This window comes from Myxine glutinosa, chromosome 14, assembly GCF_964187855.1.
Source record: "Myxine glutinosa chromosome 14, kmMyxGlut1.1, whole genome shotgun sequence".
Lineage (NCBI taxonomy): Eukaryota > Metazoa > Chordata > Myxini > Myxiniformes > Myxinidae > Myxine > Myxine glutinosa.
In genome coordinates this window covers 7,488,268-7,515,638 of record NC_136274.1, presented here as the reverse complement: position 1 = coordinate 7,515,638, position 27,371 = coordinate 7,488,268, and the positions used below count along the sequence as shown (strand labels likewise).

At 45.9% G+C, this 27,371-nt stretch overlaps 1 protein-coding gene across 4 annotated transcripts in view; it reads left to right on the top strand.

Moving 5' to 3' along the window:
* CCDC92 (coiled-coil domain containing 92) overlaps positions 1–24,165 on the top strand; it is a 67,019-nt gene extending 42,854 nt beyond the window's left edge. For 3 of the 4 annotated variants that reach the window (XM_068135037.2, XM_068135040.2, XM_068135039.2), the window contains exons 2-5: positions 4,546–4,836; positions 9,582–9,629; positions 19,812–20,136; positions 23,172–24,164. In XM_068135037.2, the coding sequence (XP_067991138.2) occupies positions 4,546–4,836; positions 9,582–9,629; positions 19,812–20,136; positions 23,172–23,577 (1,070 nt within the window). In that variant the 3' untranslated portion in view covers positions 23,578–24,164. Of the gene's footprint in view, positions 1–4,545; positions 4,837–9,581; positions 9,630–19,811; positions 20,137–23,171 lie in introns of all 4 variants that reach the window. The other variant, XM_068135041.2, reaches the window with a different exon arrangement.
* The last annotated feature ends 3,206 nt before the right edge of the window (positions 24,166–27,371 follow it).

Sequence of the window (27,371 nt, the reverse complement as noted above, 5' to 3'; positions counted from 1 at the left end):
AATTTTTGCCATTTTCTACTCTGCTTTCCCACTCTGATCGTGAAGGTATTCAGAAACCAGCTCAAAATTATTTTCTTCAAGGTTTTGCTGTACTCTTCTCTTCTTCTTCTTTTTCAACGTAACCCTCAATAATAATAACATATAATTTAAGAAAAATATAAAAGGTAATTGCTCCCAACGTACCTACCATATGCTTATATACACCTCCACATCTTACCGCGACAGTCTGCATGGTGCCATTTAAAATGTTTCAATTTCAATTTTTCTCCCGTGTTGAATTCTCCATTCCATTACAATTTGCTCTTCTTTTTCCTCTTCAAAAGTTTGTTTTCAAATAAATCCTTCAACCATACAGCTCTTCCTTTCTACATTCTCAAAACTCACCTTTATATCACCCCAACTCTAACGTTTTCAAACGTTTTCAAACGTTTATCTGACTTGAAAATTTCAAGATCCCCAACTTGCAATGGATGCTTGGATTTCATAAATCATTCATTTTCTAAAACATAGGTCAGCTCAGGTATGGAGCATGCGCTGGAGCAGCGCGTCGCCACATCCACTTTCTGACGATACTCCAGGGGCCTCCGTCTGGCCATCCCCCAGGCTGATGCCTGGCCCATCCCTATCTCCTTGAGGTACCGATTAACCTGCGGTAACCATGAGGAACGAGGTCGGCCTGTTGGCCTCCACTCATGAGGCTGCCTTGCTGAGAGTATCTGGTGAGCTGGATCAGCGTCCAGAAAACGAGCCACATGTCCATGCTGACGCTCACTGACCATACAGGTAACAAATCTCATCTGAGTCTCTCTCAGCAACCGCTCATTGGACACAAAGTCTGACCAGCGACAGCCAAGAATTCCCTCGAAGAGACTTTGTTCCGAAAGGGTTAAGCCTCATTCTCTGGCCCTTGGTAAGGGTCCAAGTCTCGCATCCGTAGAGCAAGACTGGAAGCACCAAGGACTTAAAGACTCTTACTTTCGTCGTCCTGCATACATACCGACAATGCCACACCCCATGATCCAGTGAATCCATGACTCCCCAGGCCCACCCAGATGCCTATCAACCTCTGGCTCACAACATGCGGAGACATGAATAACACTGCCAAGGTAAGTTAATCTCTTCGTGATCTCAACATCTCTGTCACAAACAGGCACAGACAAGACAGCAGCATCCAAGATGTTATTGAAAACTTGGATCTTGGTTTTGACCCAGGAAATCCGTAATCCCAGCGGCTCCACCTCCTCATTCAGTGCCTGGAGGGCCCCCTAAGATTATCCAGCGTCTCCGCAAAGATGACTGCATCATCTGTGAAATCAAGGTCAGAGATTTTGACACTCCCAAACGATGCACCGCAGTCTGACCTCTCCGACATCCTCCCCAGAATGCAGTCCATACAAGTGTTGAAGAGTGTGGGAGCCAGTACACACCCCTGCCAAACTCCAGTAACAACTGGAAATAAGTCAGAGATGGAGCCACCACACCTCACAGCACTCTCAGTACCAGAGTATAGTTCAGAGATCAGATTGATCAGCGTTGGTGGCACCCCACGAAGACCAAGAATCCTCCAGAGGGCTTCCTGATTCACCGAATCTAACGCTTTGCGGAGATCAACGTAGGCTGCAAGCAGTCCCTGGCGAAACTCTCACTTGCGTTCGGTGAGAACCCGAATGGCAAGGATACGGTCAATCGTTATCCTCTTTGGTGTAAAGCCCGACTGCTCTGGTCGCTGTTGTTCGAGCAGATGGCGGCGAACCCTCTCAAGAATGATCCAACCAAATACCTTACCCGGCACCGAGAGTAGCGTCACTCCTCGGTAGTTGTTGCAGACCTGGTGATCACCCTTCCCTTTCCAGAGGGGGACAACAAGACCCCTCTTCCAGTCAGTTGGGATGATGCCTGTGCTCTAAACAGAGCACAGAACTGCATGCAGCGACTCAAGTACAGCATTTCCACCAATCTTGAGAAACTCAGCATGGATGCCACAAATCCCAGGTGCTTTTCCCCCTTTCAACCGGTTCACTGCCACCTGTGTTTCCACAAGTGAAGGTGATTCACAGTTAATTGGGGAGTCAGAATTTGGGATAGCAACACCCCTGACATCCAACTCAACAGCCGGTGGGTCGGCCTGGTACAGCCGCTCAAAGTAACCGGCCTAGCGAGCCTTCACTTCAGAATCCTCTGTCAAGGGGCCACCACCCTCTGCTCTAACTGCATTACTTCAGGTGACCACTCTTCAGGTTCACTGCAGTTCACCTTATCTATTCAGTGTAAAACACACCAACGTCCCAATCTCTGTCACCTCCCTCTACTCCTTCCTACCCCCATTGCATCACTACCTTTCCCCTAGCCTTCCCCTTCAAAAGTACCCTCCTCACACTCCCCTTCAAATCTCCCTCCTCACCCCTCCCCTTCAAATCTCCCTACTCACCCCTCCCCTTCAAAACTCCTTCCAGGTTTTCCATCCTGAGAGTTTCTTTTTTGTATCCGTCTTGTCCACCCCATGCGTCCTTTCGTATTCCTGCCCCCCATTCCTCCATACCCATTATTTGTCCAATTCTCCCTCTATCTTGTCCTTCACCCGCTCTATCTACTGTTCCTTTTGTCCTTATCCATTCAGTGTATGAGCTCTTCCTTGAGCCTTGACTCTGTATACAAAAGCTGCTATCCACAAAAATCCCTGTTCATAACAAGACAAGTATTCCTAGTGACAGGTACCGGTACTCTGCTGTGTAATTCCGTCCTGCTGGTGATAGAGTCGATGCTTTTAGGAAGTAGTATAAAGGATTATTGTGTAGCTTGTAATGTGAAGCATTTGTCACTCCTCCTCTTCCCCTATCCCTATCCATAATTTTTCTTTTATCCCAATTAATCCCACATAATTCAACCCTTTTTCTTGTCGGGTACCGCTCCCTCCCATCCTCTCCTATTTTTGCTGTTTATTCATTCCCTCTCTTGTGTTCTTTGTGGGCCCATTGTCACTGTGCTGCCATTTCCCCTCTGTGTCCTCGCTTTTTCCATGAGTTTCGATTTTTCTCTACCAAAGAACGTGACGTGCAACTCGCTCCCACATGTCGTTATTAACAGCTGTTTTTTAAACCTGGTTTGGTTACAGTGTCAAAATCCCAACCAATAGAGCCAGAGCTCTTGAAGCCGGGCACTCACTGAATTTCAACTTGCTTTTAAATCACTTGTGTCACCTATTCCTGGTCTGACATATTGTTTGCTGGAGCAGGTGAATGAAAAACGAGCAGAGCCAGGCCAACGGCATTTGGACATTGCTGCCGTTCGAATGAAACATTTGTAAAATTCCAATTGAAGCTTTATTGCCTGGTGTTGGCTTAGCGGTTCGGGTGCCGGCTTGGGATCCTAGGATCCTGGGTTATTTCGCTTAGCGGTTCGGGTGCCGGCTGGGGATCCTAGGATCCTGGATTCGTTGGCTTAGCGGTTAGGGTGCCGGCTTGGGATCCTAGGATCCTGGGTTCGTTGGCTTAGCGGTTAGGGTGCCGGCTGGGGATCCTAGGATCCTGGGTTCGTTGGCTTAGCGGTTAGGGTGCCGGCTTGGGATCCTAGGATCCTGGGTTCGTTGGCTTAGCGGTTCGGGTGCCGGCTAGGGATCCTAGGATCCTGAGTTCCTTGGCTTAGCGGTTAGGGTGCCGGCTTGGGATCCTGGGTTCGTTGGCTTAGCGGTTAGGGTGCCGGCTTGGGATCCTAGGATCCTGGGTTCGTTGGCTTAGCGGTTAGGGTGCCGGCTTGGGATCCTAGGATCCTGGGTTCGTTGGCTTAGCGGTTAGGGTGCCGGCTTGGGATCCTAGGATCCTGGGTTATTTCGCTTAGCGGTTCGGGTGCTGGCTTGGGATCATAGGATCCTGGGTTCCGAATCCCGGTCGATCGCTGAATTAACACCAGGGGGGTGGACTCAGCCTGTCATCCTTCCGAGGTCGGCAAATTGAGTACCAGTTCACTGGTAATTCCCTGTGTGTCGCAAGAGGTGACGAACAGGGTTGGCGGCAGGAATGGCATCCGGCCATAAAACATTGCTTCAAAAAAGGGGACCACGGTGCCTGAAAAAGGCCAACCCCTGCTCTGCGGGGAAACATGGCCTCGAAAGGTGGTTTCATTGAAGCTTTATATAATTACAAATGCCTCTGTCTTGGCCTTCAACTCTGCTGTTGGTGTTTCCCTCCTCTCTCTACTGGGTCTTATTGTCCTGTTGCTCCTCACTTGTTCGGTGTACTAGTACTAGCTCTTCCACGAGCTTTGACTGCGTATGCAAACAAACAATTCACTCCTTCAATCCTCTTTACACCTGCCTCTGGAACAAACTCCCACACTCCCTTCAATCCCCCTCCTCCCTCCAGGTCTTTAAAACAGCTGTTCACCACCATCTCTTATCTTCCCCCATCCAAAACCTTGATCTTTTCTACCCCGTTAATTTACTCCAGATCCACTTTTGTTGAAATACCGATTTCTTTCCTGGAAGTTCTAGCAGTGTCCATGTGTTTTATACCTTTTATACCTAAATTGCCCTGTTTTATGCCATTTCAGGAACTATGGCAGAACAAGGCCACCAAGAACGGACACATGGATGCCAGAATGGCAGGACGGAAGTAGAAGAGAAGAAAGATGGCAACGATGAGGGGGACGAGGTGGGGGTGGAGGAGGAGGAGAAAGTGGCAGAGAAGGACGAGGATGAAATGGATGGGTTGTCATCTCGGTTGGAATTGAAGCTTCGACTCGGCAGCGCCCAAAGAGACCTGGTCTTCCTTCAGGAGCAACACAAAGCGATGTTGTGCGACCTTCACGCGGAGATCAGGCGGCTGCAGCACAAATACAACGGTACCCAGCGCACTCTGACCCTTCCTTGTGCTCTCGTCCTCATATTCCTTCTCTTTGATCATATCCTGTCTCTGTATTGCTCTGTGGTCTGTGTGATGTGTGAGCTTGTCTTGTGGCCTGTTTGTACTATACCTGGACAAAGTGCTCCTGTCACGGCAATTCCCCCTGAAAACCAAAATCCTATATGCAGCATCTGACGCATTTCCTGGAATTCTGACAAAAGGTGAAGCATCGATTATAATCATTTGTAACCTATGAGACATTAAATCAAAATCACAACCATTTGGTCACTCTCAATGTCTGCATCACATTTGGCACAAAATCCTGGCGATCCCAGCCGATTCATGGACCTACCTGCACGTACCTGTACCTACCTGTACCTTGTACCAAATGAACCATTCTTTGACAGAATTATTGCAGTAACTCATGAATATTCAGTTTGCTTTGATCTGTTATTGATGAATAACGCATCATCATGAGTGAGAGTGATTGATACCAAGGTATAAAACAAGGGGTTAAAGGTGTCCCTCCTCCTCCGAACAAACGCCCACCTTCCATTTCCATGAACCAGGTGTTAGACCTCGCGCTCTTGTTGAGTTTTCATCCCGATTTCCCGGGAGGTGAAACCAAAAGTGTATGGATTGGCTTCGTTTGATTGATCTGAAGATGCGATGATAAATGTATGACAAGCTTCATCCATTCCCGCAGGGAGTAAGGGTGTGTGTGTGTGTGTGTGTGTGTGTGTGTGTGTGTGTGTGTGTGTGTGTGTGTGTGTGTGTGTGTGTGTGTGTGTGTGTGTGTGTGTGTGTGTGTGTGTGTGTGTGTGTATCTGCTCATCTGCTCGCACACCGACCTTAACATGGCGGCATTGAGTGGCCATTCTCAATTGTGCGGCCTTAAGCAAAGTTACACAAATGGTTTAATGTAACCACAAATTGATTTTGTACCTTTTAATGTGGATCATGTCCAAGTTAGCCATGTCTGCTCCTGTATGTATGTATGTATATGTATATATGTATGTACAGTCACATGAAAAAGTAAGTACACCCCATGTAAAGTTTTGACTTTTTCAACATATTTCAACATACAGCTATTTGATCTTCATTTCAACAATATTGATAGATAAAGGTGATATAATATAACAAACATCATGAAACATTTACATTTTGTAGTCAATTGTATAATTTAAATAAACATAAATGCAAATTTCGCATGTGGAAAAAGTAAGTACACCCTTGGCTCTAATAGGTGGTATTGCCCCCTTTGGCAGAAACAACCTCAAGTAGGCGTTTCTTATAACTGTCTACCCGTCTCTGACATCGACTGGGAGAAATTTTTGCCCACTCCTCCATGCAGAATTCTTTCAGCTGTGCGATGTTTGAGGGGTTTCTTGCATGCACAGCTCGTTTCAAATCCCCCCCCAACATCTCGATGGGATTTATGTCCGGGCTTTGACTTGGCCATTCCAGAACCCTCCATTTCTTTTTTTTCAGCCATTCCTTGGTGGATTTACTGGTATGTTTATGGTCATTGTCATGTTGCAAGGTCCACCTTCGGTTGAGCTTCAACTCTCCGACAGATGGCCTCACATTATCCTCAAGCACCCTCTGGTACAATGAAGAATTAATAGTGGATTCTATGATGGTGAGCTGCCCAGGCCCTGATGCAGCAAAGCTGCCCCAAACCATAATATTTCCACCACCATGCTTTACAGTTGGTATCAAGTTCTTGTGGTCAAATGCTGTCTTTGGTTTTCGACAAACATGTCTTCTGGTACTGTGGCCAAATAGCTCTATCTTTGACTCATCTGTCCAGAGCACATTGTATCAGAAGTGCTGGTCTTTGCCCAGGTGTTCATTGGCAAACTTTAGTCTTGCCCTGATGTTCTTTCTGGACAGCAAAGGTTTCCGCCTGGCACACCTCCCATGTAGATCAAATTTGTGCAGCCTCTTTCTAATGGTAGACTCGTGCACTTTGACATCAACAGTGGCAAGAGCTACCTGTAGGTCCCGTGATGACATTCTGGGGTTCTGAGAGACTTCTTTCAGCATCTTGCGGTCTGCTCTCGGGCTGAACTTGCTGGGGCGGCCTGGCCTGAACAAGTTGGCAGTTGTTTGGAATCTTCTCCACTTGTAGATGATCTTCCGGACAGTCGAATGATTGATTTCAAATTGTTTGGAGATCTTTTAAAAACCCTTCCCAGACACCTAGGCCTCTATAACCTTCTTTCTGAAGGCATCAGAGAGCTCTTTTGATCTAGGCATGATGACGCTGCACACTTCAACAACAAAGAGCAAACCAAACGAAATGTCTGAGGTTTAAATAAGACAGGTTCCACCAAGATCCTCTCTAACGATGTTCTAATCATTTGCACCTGAGCTGGTGCACCTGATTCTAATTTTAGGTATTTGAAGTAGTGATAAATGTCGGGGTGTACTTACTTTTTCCACATGCGAAATTTGCATTTATGTTTATTTAAATTATACAATGGACTACAAAATGTAAATGTTTCATGATATTTGTTATATTATATCACCTTTATCTATCAATATTGTTGAAATGAAGATCAAATAGCTGTATGTTGAAATATGTTGAAAAAGTCAAAACTTTACATGGGGTGTACTTACTTTTTCACGTGACTGTATATGTATGTATGTATGTATGTATGTATGTATGTATGTATGTATGTATGTATGTATATGTGTATGGCCTTTCCGCTGGCATTTTGCGGGTTTATTCCCTTTAAAATTAGTTTTCTCTGCAAATGTTGGTCTGATTGATACAAAATTTTCACCACAGGAGCACCACCTCCTGCAGAATTATTTTAATGAGTATTATGACATAATAGCTCACTGGTGCCTGGTGTTGGCTTAGAGGTTATGGTGCCAGCTTGGGATCCTAGCATCCTGGGTTCGAATCCTGGTTCATCGCTGAATTAACACCAGGGGGGTTGATTCAGCCCGTCATCCTTCTGAGGTCGGAAAATTGAGTACCAGTTCACTGGTAATTCCCTGTGTGTCGCAAGAGGTGGCTAACAGGGTTGGCGGCAGGAAGTGCATCCGGCCATAAAACATTGCTTCAAAAAGGGGACCACGGTGCCCAAAAAAGGCCAACCCTTGCTCTGCGGGGAAAATGGCCTCTAAAGGTGGTTTCTATGACATAATAGCTCACGTGGTATGGGCGCCATCTTGGAAAAACCGAAAAATTTAGGACCTCCATATCACCAAAACTGCTCCATGGAGAAAATTGAAAGCTGGCTCTTTGTAAAGTACTCTCCATGGGGAATAGCATATGCTAATGATGATGTCATAGGTGCCTTCATTATGACGTCATAATCGACAAGTAGATTCGACGTCATTATGACGTCATAATCGACAACCCTGGTGTTGGGCTAGCGGCTAGGGTGCCGGCTTAGGATCCTACGATCCTGAGTTTGAATCCCGGTCGATCACTGAATTAACGCCAGGGGGGTTGACTCAGCCTGTCATCCTTCCGAGGTCGGCAAATTGAGTACCAGTTCACTGGTAATTCCCTGTTTGTCGTTAAAGGCGGCAAAAAGGGTTGGCGTCAGGAAGGGCATCCGGCCGTAAAACATTGCTTCAAAAAGGGGACCGAAAAACAACAACAACCATGGTTCCCGAAAAAGGCCAACCCCCCGCTTTGCGGGGAAAAATGGCCTCTAAAGGTGGTTATTTTATATATATATAATCGACAAGTAGAACGCTTGATCTGATCAGTATGGAATTTGTTGAGCGTGATCTAGGGATAAATTGGTCGAGGAAAACAAAAAGGTGACGTCATCGGTTACATAGTTTGGCAGCCATATTTTTTATGGCGTCGCCTGTCGGGCAATGCCATCTGGAACAGCATTTGTCTGTCTATCCGGTGTATGTATGTCCCTCACAAATGTCCACAAATCAGAACTGAGGATCTGGTCACATGACAGGTGGCTATCCTGCGACACCGTTGTTAGACTATCGGTATTGTTTTCCTTCAATTTAAGGGTAAGGCCCGAAATGTCGCCTTTGTAATCCTTTATGTTGGATGAATCTCAGCATTCTGTTTTTGTGTTTTTATTCATTTAGTTTACCTTGAATGTTCATCACATCCAAGTTCGAGATTTTGTGTTTTATCATTTGTGACGTCTCTTCTGTGCATCTGCGAGTTGTTGTCAAGGCCAATACTTTCCTTATCTCCACTACTTATGGAGGACGTTTGTGTGTGTCACGTGTATCCTGCTGGTGACGTGTATCCTGCTAGTGACGTGTATCCTGGTAGTTTGCATACAAATTATCAATGATGAGTAGAAAGGCTAACTTGTATTATACATCTTATGAACCATTATCGACGTATTTTACGTCATGTATGTAGATATGGAAATTTATTGGGTGACGTATTGACGTCACACGTTCGTGAAGAAACACGGAAAGCTTTAGTGACGCTGCTTTCTCGGTGTGAGGCAAAGATCTACTGTAATCTATGTACCCCGAAGAGGCTTTGCATTGTTCAATGTTGCCTTGTTCCCATCCGGTCTCGGCTCAGTACCAGCTGGTCATGTGAGTCCATGTCACTGTGCTGATGAATCCATGATTTGCTTTAAATGATTTGGCGTGTCTGTCGAGGATTTAATGCGTTTAAAAAGGAAAAGTAAAAGGACGATTGATTGCACTTGTTGGAGTTTCATTATTACTCTGTGCAATCGGTTTGTTTGTTTATTAATTATTTCATTATTTATTTTCCCACAGATTTAGTGTTTGAACTGACCATGAACACGGGCTCAACAAACCCTGCAGGTAATCTTACCCGAGTTACTTGATCTTCTCATAGACACGGAATTGGGTAAACCAGAGAGCGAATGGAGATGCCAGGAATACAACGTGACGTGGTGATTGGCTTCTCTGCATCAGACATGATGGAACAAACCCATAGACCTTGTACTACTCACTGCTTTGTGTTCATGGCCAAGAGCTTATCCTGAAAGACTGAAGCTATTTCCCACTATTCATGTTGGCAATGACATTGCAGTGCTTACCTGTACCTGGTGTCATTCTTCGGGCAAATGAGTACAACCTTCCCGAGACTAATTTATTGGTCTCCTTTAGCCATGTGAGGCCTTGTGTGACCGACCGCTCCATCTTTCCAAGTAACGTCTAACCTCCCGCTCATTCTTGTGTCAGTGCCGGGACCTCTAAACTTCGAATGTTATCACAAATACGTACGAATGCACGTCTCGCTCCCCCAAGGGAATTAAACTGAAAACTACCTCCTTTGTAGCAAATTCAAAATGGCTGCCAACAGACTATTCTAAAAGAAAGATCATCTTGATAACACTGGTCAACAGCCGATTTGATTCTGACTTATTTTCAACTGTTTCTAACCAATTTGGTGCCCACGAATCCGAATCTGACCTTAAAATTTCGCCATCACGTAACCTTGACGGAGTACATCATGTGTGGAAAAAATCTTTAGAGCATGCGAATTTCTAGATCAAGTCCCAATAAGTCTATTTATTGTCACAAAAAATAATATGAACTTAAAGTTTTTATTTACATCACATAAAAATATGTAAATATCCAAAAATAATATGAACTTTATAAAATATCACAAAAAATAATATGAACTTTATAAAATATCACAAAAAATAATATGAACTTTATAAAATATCACAAAAAATAATATGAACTTTAAGTTTTTATTTACATCACATAAAAAGTGCTTCTGAACTTTACTTTTGCGTTTGTAGGAGCAATCACTTTCACGCTGTAAAGTCCAACAGTAGTCGCCCATCATGTTTGGATTGCATCGGCCTTGATATCGAGTCTCCATGATGGCAATTTCCTGGTGAAACCTTTCTCCATGTTCATCACTGACATCGCCAAGATTTTGTGGAAAGAAGTCCAGATGACAATGGAAGAAATGTATCTTGAGCGACATTCGAGCACCGAGCGCCTGGTAACTCCTCAACATCTTGTCCACAAGCTCTTCATAATTTGGTGCTCGAAAACTTCCAAGGTAATTGTTAGCAAGAGCCACAAAGCTATCCCAAGCAACGCTTTCCAGCTCAGATAGTCTCGTTACAAAGTCCTGATTAGTGAGTACAAGACGAATTTTGGCTGTGGCTGATATTCCTATGGTATACTGGTTCTCATAAACTGGATGTGCTAGTGAAAATTGGATATCATAATCGACATCTGCAGGTTCATGTTGGTTAGAATCACCTCAAAATATACGAGAAACATAAAACTTTAAAAATTTTGTTGACCAGTGTATCCAAATATGCAGTCACGTGACTGACTTGATCACTGGACAATTTTAACCAGGTACCATTTGTCCACCATAATTGCTGTTGCTGTATCTATCTACATTTGGAAATATTGTTGGCTCATTCATCTTTACCTCATGGTGATCCCCCTTCCTCCCCTCCATTCATATAATGCTGCCTCTTCATACTGGGATACCGTGCTAAACCGTGCTACACATACTGAGATACCGTGCTAAACTGTGCTACACATACTGAGATACCGTGCTAAACCATGCTACACATACTGAGATACTGTGCTAAACCGTGCTACACATACTGAGATACCGTGCTACACATACTGAGATACCGTGCTAAACCGTGCTACACATACCGAGATACCACGCTAAACCGTGCTACGCATACTGAGATACCATGCTACACATACTGAGATACCGCGCTAAACCGTGCTACACATACTGAGATACCGTGCTAAACCATGCTACACATACTGAGATACCGTGCTAAACCGTGCTACACATACCGAGATACCACGCTAAACCGTGCTACGCATACTGAGATACCATGCTACACATACTGAGATACCGCGCTAAACCGTGCTACACATACTGAGATACCGTGCTGCACATACTGAGATACCGTGCTAAACCATGCTACACATACTGAGATACCGTGCTAAACCATGCTACACATACTGAGATACTGTGCTAAACCGTGCTACACATACTGAGATACCGTGCTGCACATACTGAGATACCGTGCTAAACCGTGCTACACATACTGAGATACCGTGCTAAACCGACTGAGATACCATGCTACACATACTGAGATACCGCGCTAAACCATGCTACACATACTGAGATACTGTGCTAAACCGTGCTACACATACTGAGATACCGTGCTGCACATACTGAGATACCGCGCTAAACCATGCTACACATACTGAGATACCTTGCTGCACATACTGAGATACCGCGCTAAACCATGCTACACATACTGAGATACCTTGCTGCACATACTGAGATACCGTGCTAAACCATGCTACACATACTGAGATACCATGCTACACATACTGAGATACCGCGCTAAACCATGCTACACATACTGAGATACCTTGCTGCATATACTGAGATACCGTGCTAAACCGACTGAGATAATAATAATAATAATAATAATGCATTTATTTTATATAGCGCTTTTCAGGAAGCCCAAAGACGCTTTGACAGAGTGCAAAACATAATGCATAGCAAAACATAAAAACAATTGCAAAAAAAGAAGAATCAATAGGGAAACATTCAAAGCACAAAGGAGGGAGAAGGAGAGGAGATAGTCAGGGGTTAGATGCTGTGGGTTAAATGTTGAATGCAGTGTTGAACAGGTGGGTCTTGAGTGATGTTTTGAATGTGGTGAGTGAGGAGGAGTCTCTGATGGTGTGAGGTAGCGAGTTCCAGAGGGTGGGAGCAGCGATGGAGAAGGCCCTGTCCCCCCAGGATCTAAATTTGGTCCGGATGGGGGGGGGGTCAGGAGGTTGGTACCAGCAGAGCGGAGGTTGCAGGTGGGAGTGTGTCTGGAGAGGAGGTCAGCCAGGTAGGATGAGGCCAGGTTATGGAGGGCTTTGTAGGTCAAGAGGAGGATTTTGTACTGGATTCTCTGGGAGATGGGGAGCCAGTGAAGCTTGTAAAGGACAGGGGTGATGTGGTCACGGGTCCGGGAATGGGTGAGTAGACGAGCAGCGGAGTTCTGAATGTATTGGAGTTTATTGGTGATTGTTGAGGGTGAACCATAAAGGAGGCTATTGCAGTAGTCCAGACGGGAAGTGATGAAGGCGTGGATGAGGGTTTCTGCAGCCACGGAGGAGAGGGATGGACGGAGACGGGCGATGTTTTTCAGGTGAAAGAAGGCTGTCTTTGTGATCTGTTTAGTGTATTTGTCGAAGGAGAGGGTTTGGTCAAAGATGATGCCAAGATTCCGGATGTGAGGGGAGGTGGATACTGGGAAACCGTCGATGTTGAGGGCAAAGTTATGGGTGGACTTGGTGAGCGTTTTTGGGCCAATGATGATTATTTCAGATTTATCACAGTTAAGTTTGAGGAAGTTGATTTGAAGCCAGGATTTTATTTCAGTGATGCAGTTTGTCAGGATAGAGTGGGTGGCGGTGGAGATGGACTTGGTGGAGATGAAAAGCTGGATGTCATCGGCGAAGCAGTGGAATTGGAGACCATGACGGCGGATTAAGTGACCGAGGGGGGACAGGTAAAGGATGAAGAGGAGGGGGCCAAGAACTGAACCTTGGGGGACACCTTGGGGGAGGGGAGCAGTGGGGGATTTGCAGTTATTGATGGAGATGAACTGACGTCTGTCAGAGAGGTATGATTTAATCCAAGAGAGGGCAGTGCCGGTAATGTTAAAGGTGGTTTCAAGTCGGGTGAGGAGGATGGTGTGATCGATGGTGTCAAAGGCGGCGCTGAGGTCGAGGAGGATGAGAATGTTGAGGTTGCCAGCGTCAGAGGAGAGGAGAAGGTCGTTGGTGATTTTGAGGAGAGCAGTTTCAGTACTGTGGTTGGAGCGGAATCCGGATTGGAATGTTTCATACAGGTTATTGGCAGAGAGGTGATGTTTGAGTTGAGTGGCTACAGCGCGTTCCAAAACCTTTGACAGAAAGGGTAGGTTGGAGATGGGTCTGAAGTTATTTAGGGTGTCAGGGTTTAGTCCAGGTTTTTTCAGAATGGGGGTAACAGCAGCAATTTTGAGGGATGGTGGGACGATGCCTGTAGACAGGGAGGAGTTTATTGTTGCAATGATGAGTGGAGAGAGAGCAGGAAGGGAGGCCTTGACAAAGCTGGAGGGGATGGGGTCAAGAGTGCAGGTGGCAGTTTTCATTCCGATGAGGAGTTCAGAGAGGTCAGTAGGGGAGACTGGGGAGAATTGAGACAGGGGATGGCAGGATAAGGGGGGGCAGGTGGTTTGAGGGGGAGCGGGTGCGGCGGTGGTCAAGCTGTTGTAGATGTTTTCAATTTTGCGTTGGAAGAATGAAAGGAAGGAGATGCAGTTGTCTATTGTGAATGACTGGGTGGTGGTGTTCAGGGGGCTGAGGAGTTTGTTTATTGTAGAGAAGAGTGCTTTTGGGTTTCCGGAGCCAGAGTGGATAATTTGAGAGTAGTAGGCGGAGCGGGCGCGGGAGAGGGCATCTTTATAGTGTTGTATGTGGTCCTTGTAGGCCTGGGAGTGAACTGTGAGACCTGTTTTATTGCGGAGTCTTTCAAGTTGGCGAGCACGAGTTTTCATCAGGCGGAGTTCAGGGGTAAACCAGGGAGCAGAATGGGTGAAAGAAACTGTTTTGGTTTTTATAGGCGCAAGTTGGTCAAGGCAGGAGGAGAGAGTGTGGTTGTAGTAGTCAGTGAGGTCAGAAGGGGTGTGGAGGTCAACGAAGGGAGAAGTGGACATTTTTTCAGAGAGGGTCGATGAGAATGAGGTAGGTGAAAGAGCGTTTAGCTTACGGAAGTTGATAGTGCGATAATGCCTTGGTGCTGGGGTGGGGATGTTGATGGTCAGAGTGATGGCTAGGTGGTCAGAGAGAGTGAGGTCGGAGCCAGAGAGATGGTGCAAAATTAGTCCAGTAGAGCAGACAAGGTCCAAAATGTAACCACGGTTATGGGTAGGAAAGTTGACATGTTGAGTGAGGTTAAAGCAGGTGAGTAAATCAGTGAAGTCAGTGGTTAGCGTGGAGTCAGTGGAGTCCATGTGGATATTGAAATCACCAAGGAGGAGGATTGAGGGGGAGAGGGAACATAGCTGGGTCAGAAAGTAGGAGAAGTCAGACAGGAATGATGGGTGTGGTTTGGGAGGGCGGTAGACAACAGCCATTACTGACTGTGTGTGACCAGAGAGTTTAAAAGCCAGGTGTTCAAATGATGGAGCAGATGAGATGGAGATGAGGTTGGTCTTGATGTCTTGTCGGTGAATAACGGCAATTCCACCACCTCGGCCCTCCGAGCGTGGTTTATTGATGTAAGAATATCCATTGGGTGTGGTGAGGTTGAGCGTGTAGTAGTCCAGTGGTTGTTGCCAGGTCTCAGTGAGACAGAGAAAGTCCAGTTTATTTTCCAGGATGTAGTCGTTCAGGATGAGGCATTTGTTGTTGAGGGACCGGGTATTGAACAGGGTGAGCTTGATGTTGTTTTGTACGGCGGGTATGAATCCAGGTATGAGATACCATGCTACACATACTGAGATACCGCGCTAAACCATGCTACACATACTGAGATACCTTGCTGCACATACTGAGATACCTTGCTGCACATACTGAGATACCATGCTAAACGGTGCTACACATACTGAGATACCTTGCTGCACATACTGAGATACCATGCTAAACGGTGCTACACATACTGAGATACCTTGCTGCACATACTGAGATACCATGCTAAACCGACTGAGATACCGCGCTAAACCATGCTACACATACTGAGATACCATGCTACACATACTGAGATACCGCGCTAAACCATGCTACACATACTGAGATACCATGCTACACATACTGAGATACCGCGCTAAACCATGCTACACATACTGAGATACCATGCTACACATACTGAGATACCGCGCTAAACCATGCTACACATACTGACTACTGAGATACCTTGCTGCACATACTGAGATACCATGCTAAACGGTGCTACACATACTGACTACTGAGATACCTTGCTGCACATACTGAGATACCATGCTAAACGGTGCTACACATACTGAGATACCGTGCTAAACCGACTGAGATACCATGCTACACATACTGAGATACCGCGCTAAACCATGCTACACATACTGAGATACCTTGCTGCACATAGAGATACCATGCTAAACCGACTGAGATACCATGCTACACATATTGAGATACCGCGCTAAACCATGCTACACATACTGAGATACCGCGCTAAACCATGCTACACATACTGAGATACCTTGCTGCACATACTGAGATACCATGCTAAACGGTGCTACACATACTGAGATACCGTGCTCCACATACTGAGATACCGTGCTCCACATACTGAGATACCGCGCTAAACGGTGCTACACATACTGAGATACCGTGCTCCACATACTGAGATACCGTGCTCCACATACTGAGATACCGTGCTACACATACTGACGTGCTACACATACTGAGATACTGTGCTACACATACTGAGATACCATGCTACACATACTGAGATACCATGCTGCACATACTGAGATACCATGCTGCACATACTGAGATACCATGCTGCACATACTGAGATACCATGCTGCACATACTGAGACTTCAGTGCTAAACTTCGGTGATGCCAATGATAAAATTTGAATGTTGCTCTTGTTGTTTAAATGGGGAAAATATATACACACGAGTCTCTAAAAGGCATTTTGAATGGATGAGATAAGTACATTTACAAAAGACGATGGTTGGATGGGAGACGGCGACGAGGGGAGTTGGGGAGGGGGAGACGAGGGGAGATGGCCGATGGGGGAGGGGGGAGACGAGGGCGAAGGGGGGGGCGAGGGGAGACGGGGGCGAGTGGGGACGGGGGCGAGTGGGGATGGGGGCGAGTGGGGACTCGGTTGAGGGGAGACGGAGACGGAGGCGAGTGGAGACGGGGGGGGAGGGGAGATGAGGGTGAGTGGAGACGGGGGCGAGTGGTGACGGGGGCGAGTGGAGACGGGGGCGAGTGGAGACGGGGGGGGGGGGGGGGAGTGGGAGATGAGGGCGAGGGGAGACGGGGGCGAGGAGAGACGGGGGCGAGGGGAGACTCGGTTGAGGGGGTCGGGGGGGGGGGAGGGGAGATGAGGGCGAGGAGAGACGGGGGCGAGGGGAGATGAGGGCGAGTGGAGACGGGGGCGAGTGGAGACTCGGTTGAGGGGACGGGGGGGGAGGGGGAGATGAGGGCGAGGAGAGACGGGGGCGAGTGGAGACGGGGGCGAGTGGAGACGGGGGCGAGTGGAGACGGGGGCGAGTGGAGACGGGGGGGGGGGGAGGGGGAGATGAGGGTGAGTGGAGACGGGCGCGAGTGGAGACGGGGGGGGGGGGGGAGTGGGAGATGAGGGCGAGGGGAGACGGGGGCGAGTGGAAACGGAGGTTAGTGTGAGGAGACCGGGGTGAGGGGTTAAATTTTATCATTTTGCTTATGTAGTAAATAGATGTCCTTAACCGAACGAGTTTTCTGTGGTTCGTAGTTTCTTGTGACATTGGAAGCATTACAGGCGCCCTCTACTGGGGCCGTGCACGTCCCAGGGTCGTAATGGAACATCGTCATTGACTCATCATGGCTCCTTCGTGAATAAATCATGACGTTAATGAGTTTGTGGGATTCCCACATGTAGGGTTCGGTTTACTGAAAAGCCCAGAATTATTGAATATTCTTCTTGGTTCATCATGGCCCTCCAAATATTGTGGATTTCCACATTACTTTGGATCGATGGTGGTTACCTTGGAGTAAGGTGACTGCTGGATTTAAACCGACAACCTCTGCAATTCCAATGCAGTGTTAAGGATATAAATTCTTTGTTTCTGGGAAAGGAGCCATTCGCAGAATTTGATATGCCTTCCTCTTCATTTCTGAAGAACATGTGGTGCCAACACACACATTATGCCCTCAGGCCTAAACGATTCGAAGAATGATGCCCACTAAAAAGTAGCAAATTCCAATGTCCACTTAAACTCCAGTCGAAAAATGTTAACAATCAAACGTTTGTGTTCTATGAGCTTGTTCAAGAGGAAACTTTTGTAATTTCCACGAGCCTCTATTTTGTTTCTGAATGTTTTCAAAACTTTGTGTGTAGTTTGCCCTATTTTCTGCATCTAACAAGGAGAGATGCAAAAAATAGGGCAAAATGGAGAAGATTGTCATGGGGCCCGCAAGGCTAACCGCCGCTCCAGCAGGGAAAATGGCCTTAAAATGCCTGTTGTTTGTGTGTAGTTTGTAGTGCTGACGGTGTCATCTGTTATGACCATGATATAGAAGAGAAGAGAAGGAGAGGAAAGGGAAACGCATGGGGAGCTGTGAAACATTTCTTCGTGTCACTTGTATTTTGGGGAATTAAAAAAAATGTTGATTAGGGTGGTCCAAAAATTTGAAGATTGGATTTTCATTTCTCCACAAGCCTGCCCCTATTCCTATTGAAGAATGGAGTTTGTGGTGAAAATTTGAGTTTGATCGGACAATATTTAGAGGTTGCTCAAAATGTTCACAAATTATAATGAATAATAAGCTTCCCAAAACTCAGGGAGCTTCACCGCGACCGCGTTGTTTGACATTGGCGCGTTCTGTTGGTCAGCGGCGGCTGAACCAGCGTCGAGGTCACCAGTGAAGTGCGGTGCTACGCGCACGACTTGTTTGCCAAGAAGATAAGCAACAACGCGGGTAACCAAAAAGAGTCTTTATTCCAAAGCTCAACTATAGCACTGAGGTGCTCGGGGCTGCGTGCCCCGTGTATATCCCGAGGCCACGCCTACCCCTCGGGCGTGGCCGACACCCTCTTGGTGCGCGGAATGATGTCACCGCGCCAGCGAGCCATCGTGTCCGCCACAATGCACAATTTTTAGCATCGTACATCAATTCATAGATAATTATCTATTTTCAATTACTCAAATTATTTAGCATTGTTGGCTTGCATTTGTCTTCATTGGTATGACCAAGAGATTGTGCAAAAGCACTGGCCACAAACATAGAACGCCGATCTGAGAGATTTGCTCTGTCCAGAGTTGCCGCTATTGCTGGAGTGATCACCTTGATGGGAGCCTTTTTCACCTGTTTGGCAGTAGATGGACTTTGGAGTTTGAATTCATCGTCACCTGAATCGGAGCTTTCAATCTCAGACATCATCATCATCAACCACAGCCGATGTTGATGGAACAGATTGCATTGCTGTTAGAGTCTCAGCAGCATGTTTCTTCTTTCTTTTATCTTCATTCTCAAGCCTGATACGCTTTCTGTTCTCCATTCACTGCCAGAGTGTTGTCCACAGATCCCATCCGTGAACTTGAGGGATCCTCACGCTGCATGATAAGGAATGCTTTGTCTTCTTCGTTCGTCATTTTCTCAAGCGCATCATTTGGTGAGATATCGAAGAGGGATTGAAGATCCTCTTTGAACATCTGCTCCTTCACTCTATAGTTTTCGAATGTCTTGGTTCTATTTTTCTTTACCAGTTTGTAGGCATCATACAACTTCAAAAGTTGGCGCTCACAGGAATCTACTCTCTGCACTGGAATTCGTGCTTTCTCCCAGTATGCACACACAGCTTGTACACTAAGTTTGGCACTTTCACGAACTGTATGGTGTTCTTGTATGTGATGGTACACCATTTTCTACCATGTGTGTCCTTTGGTTGGTAGTCCCCCACATATTATTTCCTTTTCAGACTTGCCCAGCAACCAAACTGTGGAAGAGCTGCGAGTTTCTACCATCTGAAACAAACAGGATGAATTAAAAATGTTATTTTTTGAGCAACCTCTAAATAAGTTGTAATTGACCTCATATTTGGTTCATATGAACTTTATAAACATAGGAACAAGGGCAGCTTTGTGGAGCATGGAGCATGGATTTTTAATAGTATTAAATATTACATATATCTGTGGACCACCCTAATGTTTATGTGTCAGTTTCCATTAGCAATGCAAGCAAGAACGTATTTGATTGAAGTCAATGGCGGCATCTCTCCTGCTGATGGGTTTTTGCAGATGCCTGGCACCGAGGACAGGATCTGCAAGCGGTTGTTTGTGCCAAGGAAGAGGAGAACCAGGCGTTGCGGGAAGAGCTGAGCGCCACGTCCGCACGGCTCGCGGCCACGCAGGCCCGTGCCAACGAGCGCGAGCGCACGTATCTCGAGGAGCTGCGTGCACAAGGTCACCGCTTAGGGTCTTTGAGTAGAGAGCTGGATCAGCGTGCCGCCACGGTGGCGTACCTCACCTCGCAGCTTCACGCCACGCAAAAGAAGATAATCGCCTCGACCGCCAAGTGGCACCCTCCTCCTCATGGTGATGAAATGGGTGGATACAAGCTTAGGTAAGACCTCAAGGTGCACTTTTTGGTTGATGAGCACGTCATTTCTGCTCCTGAAGTTCGTAACTTTGGTGTTTGTAACAGTTTTATTCATTTTGTTATCCTCGGACAATGAAGCTCATTTCAAAGCTAACTGACAAAATGCAAAAATGGTCTTAACATCTCAATAAGGGACAGGCAGACATGAAATGGACAGATAACTATGGTGATAAGTATTGGAGTTAAGAACTTACGTAATGTGGGATGGTGATTGGTTGGCACCTTGAAGAAAGCTCAGAATGATATTGGGCTGAAACAGTGATGCTTCAACAGGTGGGGAAACTTGCATGTTTTAAAACGCTTTGCAAAACAAAGCGAGGATCTTACCTTTTCAAAGTAATGGCTTAAAGGTGAACCACCAATATGTCGACCTGTCAAAACGAACAAATAGTTGATGTCGCACCAGATAGAACTTTCCAATTTATCACAAAGTTTATGTGAATTTTGGATGTCATATGTGGGTTTAACGATTCACAACATGTGATGGGAACCTCATAGGAAAGGACCACTCCAGTGGCATTAACATCCATCCCAGTACATCCCACCTGTCATTTCTTCACCGGCGACTTTCATGGACTCATACGAGGTGTCTATCTCCTTCCTGGATGCTGTCAGGGTTGGGATTTGGAATATTCCTCGGATACCAGTAAACCATGAGATCTCCTACATCCACAAGTGCATGCTCGAGGATTGAACAGCAAACTATTCAAAATCTCCCCTGAACAATGGTATATTCCACGATGCAGCACACTATTTTATGGATGGCACCCAGCAGAAGGGACAAGCACCCCATTTGTGGCAAAAATAATGTCAGGCACCTTGGTAAGGCAATTCCAGGTACCTGTGAATCACAGCTTACACATGCAAGCATGGAAACAGCCGTAAAACGATCATTATATTGATGTATGGTGGGTAGTGGAAGTCCGGAAGTAAAACTAACTTGCCATTTACCTTCTCCCAGGTAGGTAGCTTTCACCGTGATAATAAGGGCCCACCTACCTAGAGAAATCTGTTTTTAATATACCAGAAACTCGCCTCTGCCATTTATTGTAACGTAGACGGCACAAGCAGCCAGACAGTAAAATTTGGAAAAGAAGAGCATGTTTAACATGCTGACGATTAAGGATACTTCCTTGGGGTTGAGGTACTCATCCCTCTACCCTGCCACAAGCCCTTTGTACACTACCCGTTAAACAGTGTGATAGTTTGTAGTCCAATTCATACTCAATCCTGCACGTAAGACCACATAACATTGTCAGCCTGTTGAGAACAAACCTAATATGTTATTCATTTTATTAATTATCATTAAATATTTGGTGGTAAGATCGATTATGGAAATCCACGAAACTACTAAAGCATATACTGTACATCTATATTATAAAAGGAGCCGTGTCGGTCTGTCTGTTGTGTTATAACTGAGAACAGATTAACGGTTTTCAATAAATCCAACTACGGTGGATTCGGGTAACTCCCAGGGAATGTTTGTGATCCCCCCCAAAAAAAAACATTTTTAAAAATGTTTTATTGGTGCTTGGACATCTACACCAATAAACACACATCCACACATCTACACTCAAACACACATCCACACATCTACACCCATAAACACATCTGCACATCTACACCCATAAACACACAAACACACATCTACACCCATAAACACACATCCGCACATCTACACCCATAAACACATATCCACACATCTACACCAATAAACACACATCCACACATCTACACTCAAACACACATCTGCACCCATAAACACACATCTGCAGTCTGCACCCATAAATACACATCTGCACATCTACACCCATAAACACACATCCGCACATCTACACCCATAAACACACATCCACACCCATAAACACACATGTACACCCATAAACACACATGTACACCCATAAACACACATGTACACCCATAAACACACATGTACACCCATAAACACACATCTACACCCATAAACACATCCACACCCAAAAACACACATCCACACCCAAAAACACACATCCACACCCATAAACACACATCCACACCCATAAACACACATCCACACCCATAAACACACATGTACACCCATAAACACACATGTACACCCATAAACACACATGTACACCCATAAACACACATGTACACCCATAAACACACATGTACACCCATAAACACACATGTACACCCATAAACACACATGTACACCCATAAACACACATGTACACCCATAAACACACATGTACACCCATAAACACACATGTACACCCATAAACACACATGTACACCCATAAACACACATGTACACCCATAAACACACATGTACACCCATAAACACACATGTACACCCATAAACACACATGTACACCCATAAACACACATGTACACCCATAAACACATCCACACCCAAAAACACACATCCACACCCAAAAACACACATCCACACCCAAAAACACACATCCACACCCATAAACACACATCCACACCCAAAAACACACATCCACACCCATAAACACACATGTACACCCATAAACACACATGTACACCCATAAACACACATGTACACCCATAAACACACATGTACACCCATAAACACACATGTACACCCATAAACACACATGTACACCCATAAACACACATGTACACCCATAAACACACATCCACACCAATAAACACACAAACACACACCTACAAATGCCTGTACAGCTGCAGAGCAAAACCAAACGTGTTATTTTGATGTGATTGTGTGGACGGGACAACTGTACATTAGTTCTTACCTTGCGTACTTTAAAAGATGAACATTACAGGTGATCGGCCATGACCTTCCATTGGACCTGATGGCATTGTGCCATCCACAACTTTTCTTTACTTCCTAAAATCAGTCTTTTCTCCTGTTTCAAATGTACTTTTCCTTCATACAATTCTTTAAAGATTATGATGACGTTTTTAATGATTTACATACCAGAGGTGAATGCATTGTTGTTGCGATTCACATTTCTTCCAAATCCTAGGTTCACCCCTACACCACCAACATCTGTCCACAACCGGTTTGGCGAGGGCCAGAAGAGGCGAACACTGCATCGGAGTTGGGCCTGTGAAACGATGGACGTGGTTACGCTACCGCGCCTGGAACACAACGCTCGGCGCCGGCACTCGCAGCCCTGGCCCATGCCCGACGACGCCATGCCCGACCCGACACCTTTCCTACAATCCCTGCCATCGCCTCCGGCTCAAGCATCCTGGGTCTCCAGACAGCCCGTTATCCCCCCGATCTCGCCGTCGTTACGAGAAAAGCCTAACACGGATCTCGTTTGTCAGTCTACAGGTGCGGCGGAGCTTCCTCAGGTGCCCTCGCTGGCTGTCGACCGGGTGAGCGACGTGCTGGCAAAGCGACCACAGACGGACAACACCATTTAGCGTACCGGCCGCGAGTTTAGAGTGCGGGCAGGTGGGCCTGACCCAGGTGTTCACCTTGAAAAATCAGGTACGTGTACCTCATACCTGTAGCTGCTTACTCGAAGGCTCGTTTCCTTTCAGCATTCAAAGAGATTCTTTAGTCGTTTAATCAACTCCTGCCTAAAGATCCTACCAATGCATGATGTTCCAAGGTAAAGCACATTGCCCAACCCTACAGCTTCAAGAGGAGGCACAGACAAATCTCCATAGCAACAAATCTGTCTCGAATGCTGCTGCCTTAAAAAAAAACAAAAGCCACTATTATCCTGTATACTGTACTTCCAAAAGGTGCGTAATCTAGTGCTATATGCTAAACATGCTGTGTGCATGTATGTACATATATGTATATATACACACAAGCATGACTTCGACGATGGATTCGGCGAGACTGTTCAGACAGCAGGAAGCTCACCTGGTAATTGTTTGGAAGTAAAGAGGTTTTTCCTGCAGCCTTGTGAGTGGGACAGTAAGTACTCATTGCTGGAATGATGTGCTCATGATGTGCTGATGATGTGTGCATATTTTAATAAAAGTTTGCACCATCTTCATATTCCAGCGGTCTTTATTTTTTTTAACTTTGTGTCTCTTCACAAAAGCACACGAACTGCGAAGTTTGCTTACCTTACTCATACAGGTGATTGTTAAAGACGATACAGAGATCAAACCTCGTAACGTACCAAACGCACCATTTGCTCACAATCATGTTTATTATTGGTAGCCTAGTGTTGGCTTAGCGGTTAGAGTGCCGGCTTGGGATCCTAGGATCCTGGGTTCGTTGGCGTAGCGGTTCGGGTGCCGGCTTGGGATCCTGGGATCCTGGGTTTGTTGGCTTAGCGGTTAGGATGCAGGCTTGGGATCATAGGATCCTGGGTTCGAATCCCGGGATCCGACGGGAGTTGTGGGAGATATGTTGAAGGCAGCAGGAAGTTGGGGTGTGAAGAGAATGACAGATATCTGTAATCTGGTGGTGAAAGAAGGCCGCATTACAATGGATTAGGAACTGAGTACCCTCGTCCCTCTATACAAGGGGAAAGGTGACCCTCTGGACTGTGGCTCGTATCGAGCGATAAAGTTATTGGAGCATGGAATGAAGGCATTGGAAAGGGTGTTGGAGAGGAGGATAAGGAAGAAAATGAAGATTGACGAAATGCAGTTTGGCTTTTTATTGTAAGGCAGTTGCAGGAGAAATACATGGAGAAGTGGAAGAAGTTGTTTCTTGAGTTTGTTGATCTGGAGAAAGCATTTGATAGGGTTCCACATGAAGTAGTGACATGGGCATTGAGGAAGTTAGGAGTGGAGGAATGGTTGATCAGAGTAGTGATGGCAATGTATGAGAGAGCGCGCACAGATGTATGGACGAAGGACGGGAACAGTGGTGAGTTTGAGGTGAAGATGGGAGTGCATCAGGGGTCGGTACTAAGTCCACTACTATTTGTAGCTGTGATGGAGGTGCTGGCTCGCAACGTAAAGGAGGGTTTACCGTGGGAGTTGTTGTATGCAGATGATCTGGTGTTGATTGCAGAAAGTATGGATGGACTGAAAGAGAAGATGAACAAGTGGAAGGAATTTATGGAGACAAAAGGTCTGATGGTGAGTATCAGAAAAACGAAGGTGATGGCAAGTGGTAAAGCATGTGGTGAGGTGGAAAGAACTGGGAAGTGGCCATGTGCTGTGTGCAGGAAGGGTGTCGGAGTGAACTCCATTCAATGTACAATGTGCGCTGAGTGGGTTCATCAAAACCGTAGTGGTTTGACAGGGTCATTAACCAGTGTGGCAGCTACATTCAAGTGTAATGTGTGCACAGAGGGAGCTGCAGATGGAGGAAATGTTGAGTTGGATTTTGGAGACGGCATGAAGCTGGAAGGTGTGAAAACATTTTGCTACCTCGGAGACATGCTGAATGGAGAAGGTGGATCAGACTCGGCAACGGTTGCTGGAGTGAGATGTGCATGGAAGAAGTTTCGGGAACTGAATGGCGTGCTGACGAGGAGGGGAGTGTCGTTGAAGCTGAAAGGAAAGGTGTATGCTGCATGTGTGAGAAGTGTTATGATTTATGGGAGCGAGACATGGGTAATGAACGTATAGCAGCAACGAAGGCTGGAAAGGGTGGAAATGTGAATGGTTCGTTGGACATGTGGAGTATCGTTGAGAGAGAGGAAGACAAATGATGCATTGCGAAAGATGATGGGAATAGAGCCTGTGATGGATGCTGTGAAGAGAAACAGGTTGAGATGGTTTCGTCATGTGTTGAGGAAGAATGAAAGTGACTGGTTGAGAAGAGTGATGGAAATGAATGCAGAAGGAAGTAGAGGGCGGTTAAGACTGAGAAAGACTTGGCTAAAGGTGGTGGAAGAAGAAATGCGGACAAGGGGAGATGCAGAAAAAAGGGCAAAATGGAGAAGATTGTCATGGGGCCCGCAAGGCTAACCCCTGCTCTAGCAGGGAAAATGGCCTTAAAATGCCTGTTGTTGCTGTTGGGGTTGACTCAGCCTGTCATCCTTCCGGGGTCGGCAAATTGAGTACCAGTTCACTGGTAATTCCCTGTGTGTCGCAAGGGGCGACCAACAGGGTGGGTGGCAGGAAGGGCATCCGGCTTAAAACATTGCTTCAAAAAGGGGACCACGGTGCCCAAAAAAAAGGCCAACCCCTGCTCTGCAGGGAAAAATGGCCTCTATAGGTGGTTCTTCTTCTTTTTCGTGTTTATTATTGGTCCGCTACCGGTTTCACCTAACGGACTAGCGGTTTGCTCTCCGTCTGTGGCTGTCCGTCCTACCTGTGGATTTTAAGACTTTTCCCCCATACCCTTCAACATATTTAACTGAAATTTGATACACGGCTTTATTATGATAAGTTACACAAGAAGTTTGAGTTTCAGGGTGTTTAGTCCATTTTTCACAGAGTTATTCCCTTTTTGAACTTGGACAATATCACATCGCTAGGGGACGTGTATTACAAAACAATTTTCGCTCTTGTTATGATTATTATTATTATTATTATTATTATTATTATTATTACTGGTGAGATACCCGTGCGTAACACGGGTGGGAGGCCAGAAGCAAACAGGCAATGCAGATACGGCGAATGCTAAAGCATGAAACAAATAAATTCCACATTCCTGTAGCACCCTCAGTCGCACATCAGACATAGACAACAAGTTCATGAAGGACTTCCATGAAAAACGTACCCGTTCGCAAACAAACGGGTACCTTCACATATAGAAACATCGATTGTGGGTCTGTGGCGAATCTGCATATGGCGATCCGCGAAGTTCATGTTTAGAAAGTAGAAACCATCACGGCATGTCGTCATTTACTTGAACTCGATATCTCTTTTTTTCATTCCAAACAGCATAACTCCCAATCACAAATTAATCACAAAATAAACTTTTAACAACATTGTTAATGTTTCCTTCATTGTAAAAACTACCAAGTCAGCAGTTAAAAGGATTTTGAGCCGATAGGTGTTACAGCCTCGGCAAGATCGATGGAGACAGCGATCTGTTGGCGTATACACCGCCCAAATAGCTATGTGGAATTCTCTCAGTACGAGATTAAACTCACGTCATTTGTACTTTGGCCGAGGTCATTATTTAATTTTAATGATGTTTATATACGAATCAAAAAGAAGGTAATTGGTTTTGGGTCGTCCTTTCCACATATCTCGTGGGATTGTGAGCTGGAGAGATGACCGTGATGGCGGAGAGGGGGTTGGCATTCTCTCAAGCAAAGATTCAACCCATGTCCTTATAAAAGGTC